This window comes from Natator depressus, chromosome 3 (assembly GCF_965152275.1).
Source record: "Natator depressus isolate rNatDep1 chromosome 3, rNatDep2.hap1, whole genome shotgun sequence".
NCBI lineage: Eukaryota > Metazoa > Chordata > Testudines > Cheloniidae > Natator > Natator depressus.
In genome coordinates, this window is record NC_134236.1 from 82345180 (window position 1) to 82363737 (window position 18558).

At 41.2% G+C, this 18558-nt stretch overlaps 1 protein-coding gene across 1 annotated transcript in view; it reads left to right on the top strand.

Annotated features, from left to right (window-relative positions):
- Positions 1 to 18558, top strand: part of CRYBG1 (crystallin beta-gamma domain containing 1) — a 145698-nt gene that overhangs the window by 117313 nt on the left and 9827 nt on the right. Inside the window, exons 15-19 of the mRNA XM_074948185.1 lie at positions 3355 to 3481; positions 3673 to 3705; positions 6172 to 6284; positions 6628 to 6757; positions 10354 to 10493. Of these exons, the coding sequence (XP_074804286.1) occupies positions 3355 to 3481; positions 3673 to 3705; positions 6172 to 6284; positions 6628 to 6757; positions 10354 to 10493 (543 nt within the window). The remainder of the gene's footprint in view (positions 1 to 3354; positions 3482 to 3672; positions 3706 to 6171; positions 6285 to 6627; positions 6758 to 10353; positions 10494 to 18558) is intronic.

The following is an 18558-nucleotide window of genomic DNA, read 5'->3' on the forward strand; positions in this document are numbered from 1 at the left end:
CTCAAGGGGGATCTGGCATGTATTAACACTCCCACTTAGATTTAATATCACAAATATTTATTTTCATGGTAGTAAATATAGTTTGAAATAACTGAAACAGAATTTGAGGTCATATTTTAAAAAAATTGTTAGGATTATTCATGAAGTTTAGTGATACACAGATGTTTGTGTAATTGAGAGGCTGGTAAACATCTGTTTGAGAAATTGGCCAAGGCAGTTTCATTTTCAAAGCTTCTGGCATATGTGACCTACAGGTATAGTATGCACACTTCAAACATTTTTAACTTTGTGGTTAGTTTACCATACATACCTGTGTCACTTTGATTAAGTAGTTTTAAAATGGCTTGGGTGTGTGTCCTGGAATATGCCTTAAATTATTAGAGAATAACACGTTAAAAGACTCAGTTATACATGACTCAAAAGGAGAGGTAATATGAAGGATTATAAGAGTATGTTCACTGTGGACAAATCGTACAAAACTTGAGTACCAGTTTTATGTATTTTAATGAATTTTGTACTTCTCATGTCAGATCCTCAGCTGGCATAAATCAACTTAGTTTCATGAAGTCAGTGGAGCTGTCCCACTTTACAGCTGCTGAGAATCAGGCTCCTTGTGCTTTGAATAATAGCTTTATCAATAGAATCTCTTCTTTAGTACAGGGATGTCCTCTTATGGTGAACTTCTTGTATATAGTGAAAGTTGGTTTACAGTGAAGTAAAATGAAAATTCCATATTTTAATGCACTATGGTATGAAAATTGCTGTTCTGGACATTGTGAAATGGTGAAATTCTTGGGGGAGATGGAGAGTGTCTTACTTATAAGTAGGTTTCAGTGCATGAACTCAGTGTGATGAGATGGCTAAGAGAGCAAATGCAATTCAGGGATGTATAAGCAAGGGAGAATATTGATCGAAGTAGGGCAATGTTGTTATACCTGCATACAATTTTAGTGAGACTGTTACTCAAATATTGTGTCCAGTTCTGGTCTCTGCACTTTAGAAACAATACTGACAAATGGGAAAAGGTTCAGGAAAAAGTTAAATTATTTGAAGTCTGCAAAACCTGCCTTACAGAGAAAGATGGAATTTCTTTAGTCTATCTAGCTTATAACAAAGAGAAGGTTAAGTACTTACATCACTAAACTGACACTAAACTGGGAGGAGTGGTAGATACGCTGGAGGGTAGGGATAGGATACAGAGGGACCTAGACAAATTGGAGGATTGGGCCAAAAGAAATCTGATGAGGTTCAACAAGGACAAGTGCAGAGTCCTGCACTTAGGATGGAAGAATCCCATGCACCGCTACAGACTAGGGACCGAATGGCTAGGCAGCAGTTCTGCGGAGAAGAACCTAGGGGTGACAGTGGACGAGAAGCTGGATATGAGTCAACAGTGTGCCCTTGTTGCCAAGAAGGCCAATGGCATTTTGGGGCGTATAAGTAGGGGCATTGCCAGCAGATTGAGGGACGTGATCGTTCCCCTCTGTTCGACATTGGTGAGGCCTCATCTGGAGTACTGTGTCCAGTTTTGGGCCCCACACTACAAGAAGGATGTGGATAAATTGGAGAGAGTGCAGCGAAGGGCAACAAAAATGATTAGGAGTCTGGAACACATGACTTATGAGGAGAGGCTGAGGGAACTGGGATTGTTTAGTCTATGGAAGAGAAGAATGAGGGGGGATTTGATAGCTGCTTTTAACTACCTGAAAGGTGGATCCAAAGAGGATGGATCTAGACTATTCTCAGTGATAGCAGATGACAGGACAAGGAGTAATGGTCTCAAGTTGCAGTGGGGGAGGTTTAGGTTGGATATTAGGAAAAACTTTTTCACTAGGAGGGTGGTGAAACACTGGAATGCGTTACCTGGGGAGGTGGTGGAATCCCCTTCCTTAGAAGTTTTTAAGGTCAGGCTTGACAAAGCCCTGGCTGGGATGATTTAGTTGGGATTGGTCCTGCTCTGGGCAGGGGGTTGGACTAGATGGCCTCCAGAGGTCCCTTCCAACTCTATTATTCTATGATTCTGTGATGAAGGGGAGACATCTAATAGTAGAGTCTCCTTAATGTTGCAGACAAATGTATGACAAGATTCAATGAAGCTAAATATATTCAGATAACAAATAAGTTGCACATTTTTTATCAGTGAGAGTAATTAACCATCGGAACAACTTACTTGGGGATTTGGTAGATTCCCCATCACTTGAATTCTTTAAATCAAGTTTGGATGTCTTTCTAGAACACATGTTCTAGCTGAACTAGAAGTTAGGGGCTTGATGTAGAAATTCTGTGGTCTTTTCTATGCACATGGTGGGACTCATCATGATCCCATGCAGCCTTAAAACCTTTGAATCTGTTAAGATATTTCAGTTTGTTTTAGCATTTAATTTTGGGGGGAAACGTCCTTCCCTTTTGGTGGCATATTTCCTAGCAGGAAGGACACTTTACCTTAGCAGACTTCTGCAAACGAGTCAAATGTTTTTGTTTAGGTGTGATGTCATGTAAAAAAAAATCCTCTTCAGTCAGGTTCATTTTTTATGAAATGCATAATATGTTATTGTAGCAGAGTATCCTTAATGCTTCTGTTCATCATGCAAAAATTTGTTTCCAAACATCCTCACATTTTACAAGAGAGAGCTTATTTATTTCTTAGCTCAAGCTAATAAATAAAAATTATAGAATTAGTAACATAATAAAAGCTTTAGATTTGAAACACCTCAAAATATTCTCTCTGATCAAGGACAAAACAAATGAGCATCTTGCCAGATAAAATACATACAGCCTCATGTGGCTTGCGGTAGCTAAGTTGAAGAGCGTTGAAATTTCTTCTCTTTTTGTTTTCCCCAGAATCTTAATACACATACAGTAGATCCATGGTGCGAAAGCATGACTTATTACAATAGATTTTTGAAGTGCAAACCATATATGGCTCTTTTGAGCTGCCTGTTGCAAAATCAGGCCCCCATATTGTAAGTTTCCGAGTGCTGCCTGCAAAGTGCTGAACACCCACTGCTGTCAGTAAAACCTGTGGTAGCAGGAGGGGCTCAGCACCTCATGGTACTGGCTGGGTTAAAATTGTTGATGCAATGTACTATTTCTTTAATTTTGTTTTTTAACAGTGTGCTAGTTTGCCCTTTGGAAATATCAGTAACATTAACTGTTTCTTGGATCACTTGAACCTGTTCTGTTCATTCCTCTGAAGCAGTTGACATTGGCCACTGTCAGAAGACAGGATACTGGGCCAGATGGACCTTTGGTCTGACCCACTGTGGCTATTCTTATGTTCTTAAAACTTACATTAAGACAATAATGAATATTCACCAGTGTTTTGAAAAAGTTTTTTGGTATCTGTTTTTTCAGGTGGGTAGTCTATGAGAATCCTGACTTTACAGGAGAGCAGTACATCCTTGATAAAGGACTGTATCCCAGCATTGAGGCCTGGGGAGGCAAGAATAGTAAGATCTCTTCAGTTCAGCCCATAGTTGCGGTAAGGAAACTTTTTTTTTTTTTTGGTATTATTACACTTTATACATTTTTGACAAATGATTGTAGCTATTTCTCCTGTTTTCTAATGAAATTTAGATTTGCTTAGGTTCTTAAAGCTGTAAGGTTTTGAATGCTTTTTGCATTATTTCATCACTCTTAATATTTGGGTTTTTTTCCCTCCAAACTTTTTAGGATACCATCAATAGCCAAATGGGGAAATTCAAGGTAAGGCCCTTCTCTAAATTTGTAAAACAAATATATTCAGTGTGTATAATATATATAAATTTTTAAAAAGCAGTCATTCTGTCAAAATTGTAATTTGATCAAATGACTAAAATATCTAGGCACTTGAGCAAATGCCTAAGATGCCAAAATAATTGAATGGAGTGGTGTTTACTACATCCTGTCAAATTCAAGAAAACCTGTACTGTTCAGAAACTACCAATACTAATAGTTTTGTGTCATTGTGTTCCTTTTTATGGGAGTAGCTGATGTTCTCTGACTCCATTATCTTCAGCTCTCCATCTCTGCTTTAGCTTTCCCTATCCGTTTGTTTACCCTGCTGCTGTTTACCCAATTTCCTGACCCTCAAGCATTTAAAAACTTCAGGAGCAAAGGGGTTATTGGTGCAATATCAGATATTTAAAAATTAAGCACAGAAATCAGGAAATGCAGAGTTAATACAGCATTCCTGATTTCTGTGGACTTAATGCAGCGTTAATATTCAGAAATTAACACAGTTTCTTCTCATGGATTCAGCACCCACCAAGTTAAAACTTCAAAAGAAAAATATTAGAAGTGAATGAAAAAGTGGGGGTTAAATAGAAACCCCTTCTATCCATAAATAAAGTATTGTGTTAGCTAACATTACCTGTTGAACACAGAAGAAACTTACCTTTGGCAGTAGGTAATGTGCCTGTACAGTCTTAACTCTTCCTTTGCTGCTTGTGTGTTTCAGCTTTTTTCAGCATCCTGACAATATGCATTGAAAATAGCTTGATGAATTAGTACCCTCATTCACAATTTTGCAAACTCTATACTCTCAAATTTTGTCCTCAGTGGGGTTACACAGATGTAGCTGACCATAATCTGAGGGTAATGAGGTTGCAGAAATAGCCCTGCAATTAGAATTTCATGGAATCATAGAATACCAGGGTTGGAAGGGACCTCAGGAGATCTAGTCCAAACACCTGCTCAAAGCAGGACCAATCCCCAATTTTTGCCCCAGATCCTTAAATGGCCCCCTCAAGGATTGAACTCACAACCCTGGGTTTAGCAGGCTAATGCTCAAACCACTGAGCTATCCCTTCCCCGCTTTAGTTAACAATTCTGTTGATGGAATGCAAGCTACCAGAGAATCTAGGTGTTTCTTTCTCTCCTAGATCTATAGGACTTTCATGGTTTCAAGAGTAGTAAAATCTTACTTTTTGTCACTCATGCAAGGAGATATGACTCTGAATATGCAGAGGATACTTACCTGTTTAGTGAGATTACAGATTTTACACTTTTCCCATTGTAAAAAAAAAAAAAAAAAAAATCTGTTTTCATCCTTCCTTTAATAAAAAAAAAAAAAAAAAAAAATCATGGCACAGATGAAACTTGAAAAAGTTCAGCCTAAATGGTGCATACAATACAAAGTTATGACCCTGTGGGGGGGGGGAAGGGGAGGGGAGAAGGATGCAAATCATATTAAACAAGGCTTAATTGATATTGTGCCTTACCAAAGCCTTGCTGTTCACAGCTGTCTATAGCTTTTGGGGAAAGAAATACCTCAAGGTTGTTCATTGCCCAGCCCCATGCATATTTTTTTTTAAATTGTCTACACCTGCATATTGTATACTTCTAAACAGATTCTTAAGTGAGGTAAGAAACACTGGACCTATGTTTTGTTTGGGGGCACATTCTGTTGTACATGATATTCCTCTTGTGGGAAATCTCTACATGCCTGGACGTGTATCTTTTTTAAGTGTGAATAAATTTGGTATAATTATTATGATAGGGATGATTTCTGTGTGATCAGATTTAATTATGCCATCAACTATCCTCATACGGTAATTAATATGAATTATTAATTCATAGTGTGTGTGTGTGTGGCTTTCAGCCTAGGGTGAAATTTTAAACAAGATAAAGGGGTTTGTAATATAAGTGTTGACACAACTATAGCTCTAGCAGTACAAATACTATCTGTCTAATCTGGGAATTTATACCACACCCATCATTGTGGTATCTGAGTGGCTTACAAAGTTCATACAAAACTTTTATATTCTGAGAAATCAGGTAGTTTGATATGGATGGGGAAGGGAAAATGTATTTCTAAGAATATGATTAAAGAACCAGGACAGATGAGTTTGATAGACCATTTACCATCTTGCCTTACAAGGAAGTTTTAAAAATCTAATCTGGGATATATTTAAACAGTCTGTCTGTTTACTAGTAGTTGTTGAACTGTTTTGTATGTTGCTAAATGATTTACTGCAGAAAGTAATTTTCAATCTGGTTACCTGGCAATCTTTCAGAAAAGTAACTCGTGGATAATAAAATATGTTAATGTTGCAAAACTGAAGGATTCTGGGTTTTTAAATGCATTTGAATATAACCATGGATGGAAGTAATGTTTGATTTACCTAGTTAAAGGGTGCTGAATGCATTATTATACTATATCCTTTTAATATGTACCCTATAATTTTAAAGGTCCAGCTATTTTCAGAGCCAGAATTCAAAGGTAACAGCCAAATATTTGAGAAAAATACCAATTATATTGACAATTCATTTGCTACAAAGTCTTCAAAAGTTTTGGGCGGCAGGTAAGCATGGAATTATGATTATTGCAAAATCATTGAAATGGTAAAAAATTTAAAATAAAAATATTCCAACTTTCTGAAATTGGAAATGGGTGAAGGATCCAGTTTCACATACCAACTGTGGAGTTAAATGGAAGGAAAAAAGTTTTGCAATTCATCATGTGAATTTTTAACTCTCCAATACCTCTGAAGTTTGTCGTGTTTCTCTCAGTAGCTTATTTCTGCTAAAATATTTCAGAGTGATTAAAAATGATTGTTTACATGCTAAGGAATATTGGGAAGCATTGATGGAACTTTGGTTGAGTGGAATACTTTAGTTATTAGATTTTTCCTTCTCTTCCTGCAGTTGGATTGCATATGATAAAGAAGATTTCTCTGGTAATCAGTATGTGTTAGAAGAAGGAACCTATTCTAATCTGACTGCAATGGGATGTCCACCCCAAACAAGACTTAAATCTCTACATGTTATAAACATTGTAAGGATAACTGAATAAATACACACGCAGTAGGAGTATTTAACTTCTCATTTTTGCAACCGCATAAAGGACAGTGAAGTACAAGTGGTACGGGGACAAGTAGTTGCTGTTCAGTAGCTATGTGTAATGAGTTTGTTGGTCTCAGTGCATGAACCAAAAACTGCCATCATTATTGATAGCAGTCGTAGTAAAGGAGTCAACGATGCCATAGGCAGAGCAACTGAATTGCTGCTTTCTGCTGCTGTTCATCTCCAAGTTAGGGTTCAAGCATGTTGGTGGGGCAATGTGGAAAAGCTTCCCTGCTGCTGTCCATGCTGTATGTGCATAAAAAGTGGAATTCAACCATGCAACTTCAGAAGAACTAAATTAATTACAATGTGCAGTTGTCATAATCACGAAAATTCCATTTTTGTTCACTCACTCAATGGTTCATTCTTCCAAAGAAGGTTCAGCACCTCGTGTATTCAAAAATCAGAATTCTATATTTCTATGGCAATATGGAATTTATAAGCTTTTTTAATTATTCCTATTTGCTCGTACCAGAATAATAATTAATATTTTAATAGCAAATGAGAAATCAAATGTCATTTTAACTTGCACTCATTACCCTTTAAGGGTCAGTTAAGAGTTTACTCAACCTCATGATAGATCATTACAATAGATCATTTGCAGAATCATGCAAATACATTTTAAAGCTAACATAAATTTAAACAAAATGTTGTCAAGAATCCAATGAGAGGCTAGAACTACTACTACCAGTTGTTTGTACTAATTTTAGAAGAGAAATAGTAAACTGTTGCTCCTTTTCGTTGGGTTTGGCTATTATAATACTCACGTAACTCTTTGACAATATTATTATTGCTCTAATGTAGTTGTCATTACTAGCCCCTATGGCGCCTTTTGGGGTACAATATAAACTCAGGAAAAGAGCCCCCCTAGGTGTATGTCATACTTTCTCCACTCCATTGCCATGCTGCTGATGCAGATACTGTTAAAAATAAATAGAATGGTCCTGGACATGCATAATGGTTGTTATCAACCATTAATTAAAATAGTCTAATCTGTAGAGAGCTTTTATACATTGCAGTGTAAACTATCATTGTATTTTATATGCCTGTTCTGACCGTAGAAGGATAAACTCACTCTTGGAAAATTTTTACTTTGTGAAGGAGAACAATGGTGTTCTGTTGACAAAACAAACAAATGGCAGCCGTTGATTGTTAAAGTTAAAGTTGATTGTTAAAGGCTTAGCAGATAAGTACAGTATAAAGCAATTTCATGCCATTTATTTGCTTCCATACACTGCTGCTTGCTTCTCCGTAGAGGTCATTGATGGGATGATGAGCTAGGCAAGGCAATCAGTTTTCTACCTGATAATATCTGTGTTACGGCAAACCAATATACAAAGTAAAAAGCAACAGACAAACGTGTGTTTGTGTAAAGCTCATTTTCATAATTCTGCAAAGCTGTAAGATTTCTATTTCAGGTATTTATTTTTCTGGTCATGTTTTTTGTCACGCTTCCAATGATCCCAGTTCGTCTCAATACCCCTTTTGCCTGCTTCTCCCATAACAGTCTCTACATTTTTTTCACTTGCACCTTCTACCCATGTAGCACCTAATGCATCAGGCCTTCCCGAACTCAAATATGGCGATCAGCTGAACGCTGAGCATATGGGCAAGATTCACCAGCCAGATACCCAGGAAAGAATTTTCTGTAGTAACTCAGATCCCACCCCATCTAACATCCCATCACAAGCCATTGGGCCTATTTACCATGAGTATTTAAAGATCAATTAATTGCCAAAATCATGTTATCCCATCATACCATCTCCTCCCTAAAACTTATTGAGTTTAATCTTAAAGCCAGATAGGTCTTTTGCCCCCACTGCTTCCTTTGGAAGGCTATTCTAAAACTTCACTCCTCTGATGGTTAGAAACCTTTGTCTAATTTCAAGTCTAAACTTCCCGATGACCAGTTTATATCCATTTGTTCTTGTGTCCACATTGGTACTGAGCTTAAATAATTCCTCTCCCTCTCCAGTATTTATCCCTCTGATATATTTACAGAGAGCAATCATATCTCCCCTCAACCTTCTTTTGGTTAGGCTAAACAAGCCAAGCTCCTTGAGTCTCCTTTCATAAGACAGGTTCTCCATTCCTCGGATCATCCTAGTAGCCCTTCTCTTTGAATTCATCCTTCTTAAACATGGGAGACCAGAACTGCACACAGTATTCCAGGTGAGGTCTCACCAGTGCCTTGTATAACGGTACTAAAATCTCCTTATCTCTACTGGAAATACCTCGCCTAATGCATCCCAAGACCGCATTAGCTTTTTTCATGGCCATATTACATTGGCGGCTCATAGTCATCCTGTGATCAATCAATACTCCAAGGTCCTTCTCCTCCTCCGTTACTTCTAATTGATGCGTCCCCAGCTTATAACTAAAATTCTTGTTATTAATCCCTAAATGCATGACCTTACACTTCTCACTATTAAATTTCTTCCTATTACTATTACTCCAGTTTACAAGGTCATCCAGATCTTCCTGTATGATATCCCGGTCTCTCTCTAAATTGGCAATACCTCCCAGTTTTTGTGTCATCCGCAAACTTTATTAGCACACTCCCATTTTTTGTGATGAGGTCAGTAATAAAAAGATTAAATAAGATTGGTCCCAAAACCGATCTCTGGGGAACTCCACTGGTAACCTCCCTCCAGCCTGACAGTTCACCTTTCAGTATGACCCGCTGTAGTCTCCCTATTAACCAATTCCTTATCCACCTTTCAATTTTCATATTGATCCCCATCTTTTCCAATTTAACTAATAATTCCCCATGTGGCACGGTATCAAACACCTTACTGAAATCTAGGTAAATTAGATCCACTGCATTTCATTTGTCTAAAAAATCTGTTACTTTCTCAAAGAAGGAGATCAGGTTGGTTTGGCACGATCTACCTTTTGTAAAACCATGTTGTATTTTGTCCCATTTACCATTGACCTCAATGTCCTGAACTACTTTCTCCTTCAAAATTTTTTCCAAGACCTTGCATACTACAGATGTCAAACTAATGGGCCTGTAGTTACCCAGATCACTTTTTTTTTTTCCTTTCTTAAAAATAGGAACTATGTTAGCAATTCTCCAATCATACGGTACAACCCCTGAGTTTACAGATTCATTAAAAATTCTTGCTAATGGGCTTGCAATTTCATGTTCCAATTCCTTTAATATTCTTGGATGAAGATTATCTGGGCCCCCTGATTTAGTCCCATTTAGCTGTTCGAGTTCACAGGGCACTGTTTTTGAAATGAATGGGGCAATGCACAGCTCTCAAAGCTATTGTTTCAGATCTCTGCAGACACAGGCAGTTCTCACTGTTGTGGTTTTTACACTATTTGTATTTTGAAATAATAATAGAGTGTACAAATAGAGAGGGGGTTTGGGGTTTTTTAGTAAGCTGCTGCCAGTGAGCAAGGATGGTTGGGGAATTTCTGATCTTCAAATCTTCAAGCAAAAGAGTGCAAAGAGTCTTTGTGGCTTAATGTTCTGGAGTGATGTACATGTATTAAATAGGACCCTTTCTTTTAATATAGGAGCTTTCTGAGCCAAGCATAGCCCTCTTTGAAAAGGAAGGTTTCAAGGGGAAGAAAATGGAGTTTACTACAGAAGTCTTAAATCTCCAGTTCCTAGGATACAATCCTCGAATAGCTTCTGTCCAAGTTTTTGGTGGCATGTAAGTTATATTTACTTTTTGCTTCTCTGGAAATTACTTAAACATGAAATAATGCAAAAAATACTTAGAAAATAAGTGATATCCCATTGGAGTATTACTCTGCAATACATTGATAATCTCATTTCTATTTACTGAGTCAAGAGAGTCTCAGGGCCTACTTACTACAAGATGACTATGTTGGACTAGAAGGTGCTTTGCCCCTTGTAGGAAGCAGGCCGTAAGTTCATATAAAATATTTATATAAGAACACATGGGTCAGACCAGTGGTCCATCTAGTCCAGTATCCTGTCTTCTGACAGTGGCCAGTGTCAGATGCTTCAAAGGGAATGAACAGAACAGGGCAATTTGTCAAGTGATCCATCCCCATTTCTCCAGTCCCGGCTTCTAGCAGTCAGAGGTTTAGGGCCACCCAGAGTATAGGGTTGCGTCCCTGACCATCTTGGTTAATAGCTATTGATGGATCTACTCTCCATGAATGTATCTAATTCTATTTTGAACCCAGTTATACTTTTGGCCTTTACAACATTCCCTGGCATCAAATTCCACCGGTTGACTGTGTGTTGCATGAAGTAGTATTTCCTTATGTTTGTTTAAACCTACTACCTATTGCTTTCATTGGGTGACCCCTGGTTCGTGTGTTATGTTCAGGGGTAGATAACACTGCCTTATGCATATTGTCCACACCATTCATGATTTTATAGACGTCTATAATATCTCCCCCTTACTCATCTCTTTTCTAAGATGACCAGTCCCAGTCTTTATTAATCTTAATTAAGCTGTTCCATCCCTATAATAACTTTTGTTGCCCTTCTCTGTACCTTTTCCAATTCTAATATCTTTTTTGAGATGGGGCAACCAGAACTGTGTGCAGTATTCAAGGTGTGGGTGTATCATGGATTTATATGGTGGCATTATGATATTTTCTTATTATCTGTCCCTTCTTCTTTGAGTGATGATCCCTATGTGTATTTCACATGTAGGGTGCGCATGCGCGCCATGAGCCTGAGTCCAGAAGTTTTCTCCCAAGGTAGTGTCTTTTGACCCACACATGTGCGGCATGTACTCTTGTGCCCCAAAGAGAGGGCATAAGGGGCAGTGTGGGTAGATGTCACTCCAGTTCTCTCTTACTGCCACATGGCCTGAATAGGAACACCAATTCCTCCTTCGCTCTTATCTCAGAGAGTTGTTGTATGCTTGTGTAAATAGTGTTTTCATAGTTTTATAGATTAGTTAAGATAGTTTAGTGTAGTCTAGTCTAGCTAGTACAGAACCTCCCCGGTTGGGGGACACAACCCCTCTCTACCCTGGGACTATGCCCAGAGTCCCAGGCTTCAAGAACTGTCTCCTGCCTTCATTCCTTTTCCATCAGTGTCGATCATCAACGGTGCCTCTGCTGTCTGGGCGAGGTGCGGCATCTGTAAGTACTTCTCACTAGAACTATAGAGGCCCAGGAGCTCCGACTCTGCAAGTTCCTGATGGAAGAGACTGAGGCCCCAGATTCACTCTGATCCTGGCCAGGAAGACCCCCGCATACAGCGGCCTCCTCTGACTCGGATTGCCTCCCAAACACGAGACATGGTGCAGAGCCGCCAGCACCGAAGCCCAAGGACAAGCCCTACCAGGACAGTAAGAAACACTCTAGAGGGCATAAGAGCACGTCCCTACAGAGGACTGCTCATAAGAGATGCATTGTGTCCCCGAGGCATACCAGGTCGGGATGTTGCATCTGGATCCCCTGGAACCTGTGCCGAAAGGGACCCCCCCTTTGCCTGGAGGGTAAGGCAAAGAAGTAGGATCCATTTGTTCCACTGGTGACCTCAGTACCCGGATGCATGGAGCAGCTATCTATGGGTGTGGCTCTGCATATCCCATTCGCCAGCTCTGATGACTAAACCTTGTCCCTCCAGAGTCTCCATGGACATTATGTGGACTACAGGACATACAGAGACATTCCTGATGCCGGAGAAAGTGATCTTGCCGTACTCGCAGTCTCCTCTCCTCTCGGGCCCATCCATTCTTCAGGACATTGCTACACTGAGGATGAACTGCTATTACAGGAGAGGCCCCCGCTCCATCCATCGGAATGGGGTCCTCCATTACCGACGGTTCTGCCGTTTCTGACAGAGCCGTTATCTGACTCAGCGGTGTCCCAGGACATAGTCCTACCAACATCTCCACTGCCATGCAGAAGCCCAGACAGAGAGCCGAGGCACCCTTACCTGCCAGCTATGACCCCCTCAGGGAGGCCTGGTACTGCTTTCCTTGGGGTCCATTGGTCTAGGTTTTGGCCCTATTGGAGACCCTGGGATCTGTACCACAGACATCCGGCACTGTTGCCGGTCTTATCATTCCTTCCCCATGGGCCAGCTAGCCTCTGTCAGTGTACGAGGAGGAAGACATGGAATCTGTACCACCGGTTCCAACAGGAGCCTCCTTGTCACTGAATGAGGCGGTTATGATTGCTGCTCTCTCTGCCGGATGATCACCAGCGGTACCAAGACCATCTAGAGAGGGTGGCTACCAACCTGCAAATTCTGTTGAAGGAAGTCCAGGATCCCCAACATCATTTCCTGGAGATCCTTGAGCCACAGGGTGGCCCTTCCTATAAACAAGGCCATACTGGTGTTAGACTGCCCAGGCTGGTTCGGCACACCCATCATGTGCCCACACCCCGAAAAGAGCCGAGAGATGCTATTTTGTGCCGGCCAAAGGGACCGATTTTCTCTTTACGCGCCCAGCCCCTAATTCACTGGTGGTTCAAGCAGCTGCAGAGCAGGCTTATCAACAGCTGCAGAAATCCAGCCTACCAAACAAGGGGTCAAAAGGTTGGACCTTCTGGACAGGAAGGTCTTTTCTTTGTAGGGATGACAGTTCCACATAGCTAACTCCCAGGCACTGCTGGCTAAGTTCAACTTCAACATGTACAGCAGGCTGGTAGAGTTTAAGTACAAGCTCCCTGTGGACAACCAGGCCAAGATCCAGGCCTTGGTAGATGAAGGGAAATTGGTGGCTAAGGTGGCCCTCCAGGTTGCGGAGGATGCAGCTGAGACTGCATCCTGTTCCATGACCACGGGATTCATTCTGTGCAGAGACTTTTGGCTTCAGTCTTCCGGTTTCCTGAGGGAGGCCTAAAACACCATCAGGGACCTCCCTTTTGATGAAGCCTATCTTTTTAATGGCCAGACCGGTTAGTCTCTGCATTCCTTGAAAAATTGCCAGTCCATTCTGCGGTCCCTGGGAATCTACACCCCAGCTCCCAGTAGCAAGCACCAAAGGCAGCCGTTTGGACAACAGCCGCCTACCCACCCTACTATCAACAGCCACCAGAACCCCCCTCTCTCCCCTGTAAACAATGGAGGTCCCAGAGGGCCCACTTCTCAGCTCCAGCCACTGACACCTACGCAATCCTCTCCCAGCTGTAGGCCAACGGTCACTTTAGACATGTGGGTCAACACCCATGAACCACCTTCAATGCCACCTATTTTGCTGCCCGTCTTTGCCATCTGCCTTGCCCTCTTTGCCCACAGTTGGGGCAAGACCACCACAGACAGTTGAGTACTGAAGATCATCCATCATGGATACTCCATAGTTTCTTTCCTTCCTCCTCATCGCCCTCCCACCCAACGCACTTCAGGGGATCCCTCCCACCAATTGATTCTTCAGCAGGAAACAGACTCCTTGCTCCTCAAGGGTGCGATAGAGGGCATCCAGCCTCACCTTATTTCCTCGTCCCTGTGGAGGGTGGAGGCCCATCCTGGATCTTGGTCAGCTAAATATATTAATCAGAAAGCTGAAATTCTGTATGATTATTTTGGCATCAATAATTCCTTCCCTCCAGGAGGAGCATGGTTTGTGGCTGTAGACATGAAAGATGCATACTTCCATGAGGACATCCATCCGTCTCACAGGAAGCTCCTCCGCTTCAAGGTCAGGGACCAACACTACGAGTTTCGCATTCTTCCCTTCGACATAGCGACAGCACCAGGGATTTTTACGAAGGTGTTCACGGTCATAGCAGCCCAGATGAGACACGAAGGGACATACAGTATTCCCTTACCTGCACCACTGGCTACTAGTGGGGCAATCATGGCAAGAAGTTGTATTTGTGATCCAGTCTCTTTGATGCCGCCTTGCCTCTTTAGGGGTCTGTGTAAACAAAGACAAGTCAGTTTTGTCACCCACAGAGACGGTAAACTTTATGGGGCAAGACTAGACTCTGTCTCTCTACAAGCTTTCTGTCAGCAGACTGGTTCTCCATAATGAGCACCTTGATCATCCGCATTCACTGCAAACCCTGCACCACAGTTTGCCTGGTACAGAAGTTAGCCATACCGACCTGTCATTGCCAGGATCACCTCGGGAACATTTTTTTAAAACTGGCATTGCATTAACTGCTCTCCAGTCATCTGGTACAGAAGCTGATTTAAGCGATAGGTTATATACCAGTTAGCGAAGACTAATGCAAAGAATTAATTTAGATTCTCCGCAACTCGACCTTGTCCTTCTTAAGTGCTTCTTTAGCACCTCAATCTTCCAGTGTCCTCACTGATTGTTTAGCAGACTTCCTGCTTCTGATGTACTTTAAAATAAAATTTTGCTTTTAGTTTTCATGTCTTTTGCTAGTTGTTCTTCAAATTCTTTTTTGGCCTGACTAATTATACCTGTACACTTTACTTGCTGGAGTTTGTTCCTTTCTATTTTCTTCAGTAGGATTTGACTTCTAAATTTTAAAAGATGTCTTTTTGTCTCTTAACTACCTCTTTTACTCTGTTTAGCCCTGGTGGCATGTTTCTGGTCCTCTTTCTATTTTGTATTTTTTATTTGGGGTATACAGATCGTTTGAGCACGTATTATGATGTGTTTAAAGTTTCCATGGAGCTTGCAGACATATCACTTCTGTGACTACTCCTTTTCATTTCTGTTTAACTAGCGGCCTCATTTTTGTGCAGTTCCTCTTTTTGAAGATAAATGCTACTGTGATGGGTTTGTTTGGTATTTTTCCCCCTACAAGGATGTTAAATTCAATTACATTTTGATTGCTATTACTGAGTGGTTCAGCAATATTTATCTCTTGGACGAGATTCTTTGCGCCACTTAGGACTAAGTCAAGAATTGACTGCCCCCTTTTGGGTTCCAGGACTAGCTGCTCTAAGAAATAGTCATTAATGATGTCCAGAAATTTTATCTCTGAGGAGACCTATTCTCAGTCAGTATGGGGATAATTGAAATTCCCCTTTATTGCTGTTTTTTCTGTTTTTGTAGCCTCTCTGATCTCCCCGAGTATTTCACAGTCACCATAACCATCCTGGTCAGGTGGTCAATAATATATTCCTACTTCTATGCTCTTACGATTGAAGCATGGGGTTTCTATCCATAGAGATTTTATGGTACAGTTTGAGTCATTTAAGATTTTTACTATATTTGACTCTGTGCTTTCTTTCGCATATAGTGCCACTCCAGCAGCATGACCTACTCTCATTCCTGTATATTTTGTATCTTTGTATTACCATGTCCCATTGATTGTCATCATTTCACCAAGTTTTGCCTATTATATCAATATCCTCATTTAATACAAGGCATTCAAATTCCTGCATCTTAGTATTGAGACTTTTATCATTTGTATATAAGCACTTATAAAATTTGTCAATATTCAGTTGTCTACCTTCATGTGATATAATTGAATGGGACTTTTTTTCATTTGACCGTTTCTCTTCCGTTCCTACTTGTAGTTTTTCAACATCTATTCTCTCCTCTTTACTAGGATATAGAGTATTCCCTTTAATAAATCTTCCCCTAAGGGATGTGTCTGTCTGAACTACGTGCTCCTCCATACCTGTCGACTTCCCCCCAGCCCTTAGCTTAAAAATTGACTCCTCTATGACTTTTTTAAATTTTACATGCCAGCAATCTGGTTCTGTTTTGGTTTAGGGGGAGCCCATTCTTCCTGTATAACTCCTCTTTTTCCCAAAAAGTTCCCCAATTCCTAATAAACCTACATCCCTCCTCCAAATGCCACCGTCTCATCCATGCATTGGGACCCTACAGCTCTGCCTGTCTGACTGGCCCTGTATGTGGAACTGGAAACATTTCAGAGAATGCTGCCATGGAGGTCCTGGACTTAAATCTCTTCACCAGCTGCTTAAATTTGTCCTCCAGGGTCTCTCTCCTACCAGTTCCTAGGGGTCAGTGGTCCCCAACCATTCTTGTGGGAATAGCAAATTGCTATTCCCAGAAGACTGTGATGGGCGCCGCACACCCGCCGCCAAAATGCGGCAGCGGGAAGAAGCGTCGCCGCTGAAATGCCGCTAAGAAACGTCAACGCTTCTTGGCAGCATTTCGGCGGCGGGGTGTCCTACGGGCGCACAAAAATGCCCCGGCGGGCGCCATGGCACCCGCGGGCACTGCGTTGGGGATGCCTGTCCTATCTTATTGGTACCTACGTATACGACAACCACTGGCTCCTCCCCAGCACTGCACATAAGCCTGTCTAGATGTCTCGAGAGGTCTACAACCTTTGCGCCCAGCAGGCAATTCGGCATTCAGTTCTCCCAGTCATCACAAATCCAACTATCTATATTCCTAATAATTGAATCCGCCATTACTATTATCTGTCTCTTTCTAATAACAGGGGTCCCCTCACCTGGAGAGGTATGCTCAGTGCAAGAGGATACCATGATATCATTTGGAAGGAGGGTCCCAAACTACTATAATCTGGTTTTAAAATAATATACAACCTTAGTCCCTGATCCTGGAAGCTGATATGTGAAGCCCCATCAAAGTCAGCTTGCAGGAAGAGGGCCTTACATAGCAGTCTAACAAATCCATGAGATCAAACCAAATCTGAGTTAAGGCTTCCACGGTGCAGTATTGTTCATAGCTTTTATGAATGGGATGTACTATTCTTATCTCGATGCACAGGGAATGGTTTCAGTAAGTCTCCTGTATTTACTGTATTATCTAGGCACTATGGATAAGGTAAGAATAAATGACAACTTTTATTATTAGCCTGCTTCTACTGAAGTTGGTGGCAAAACGCGCATTGACTTTAGCAGTAGTAGGATCAGCTCTTTAGTTATGAATTTCATTTCTTTAGTCAATTTAAGGTAAAAGGCTTAGGCCACTTTAAAAAAAATTGAGTTCTCTAATTTAACACACGCAGATCAATTGTATGTGCAAAATTTGCACTCACACAAAATTAGAAGGTGACTTGAGGTGGTTTGAAAAGTCATCCTTTGATGTGTGAAAGTGAGCACTACAATTAGACTACTTCTCTAGTGCCTGCCTAATGTAAATGCCACCTCCAAATTACTTGCCTAATACATATTATTAGCTTTTAATTTAGAAGACCTAGTCTGAGGCCAAAGGCCAATTTTTCTTGGCGAAGGATGTGGTGGTGGTTCAGTTAGTGGAAGTATACCCTCAATTATACATGTGCTCCCTACTCTGTTACTTAAATCCCTTTGTTCTGCATGTTCACAGCCCTCAGCATTTCCTATCCATGTGCCATACATTGTATAAATGGCTGTGTCAGCTGCTGAACCCGCTTCCACCAACGCCAGGTTTCTCAATATCTCAGTCCCCCGCTCCTCCTTGCCCCTTGAACAGAGGCTTAGCCTTCCTTTTCTCCATAAAAGGGTATCTCTACACTTCAAATATTACAGCTGCAGCTGCTGTAGTGCTTCCATGCAGACACCACCTATGCCGATGGCAGGGTTCTCCCCCTGGCATGGGTAATCCGTCTCCCCGAGAGATGGCAGCTAGGTGGACAGCAGAATTCTTCCATTGACTTAGCGCTATCTACAGCAGGAGTTAGGTCGGCATAGCTACCTCTCTCAGGGCTCTGGATTTTTCACACCCTGAGAGACATAGCTATACCGATGTAAACTCCTAGTGTAGACTAGGCATCAGAGTCGTTCATTTTAAAATTAAATTATCTAGGGGTAGATGGGTGATGGGCTGGGAGGAGCTTAGAAATTAAGGCAGTGACCACATTTATTGTAGGCATGTCCTGGGGGACTACTGAGGAGCAAGTCACAGGGGAGAGATTTTAGGGCAGATGGTACAG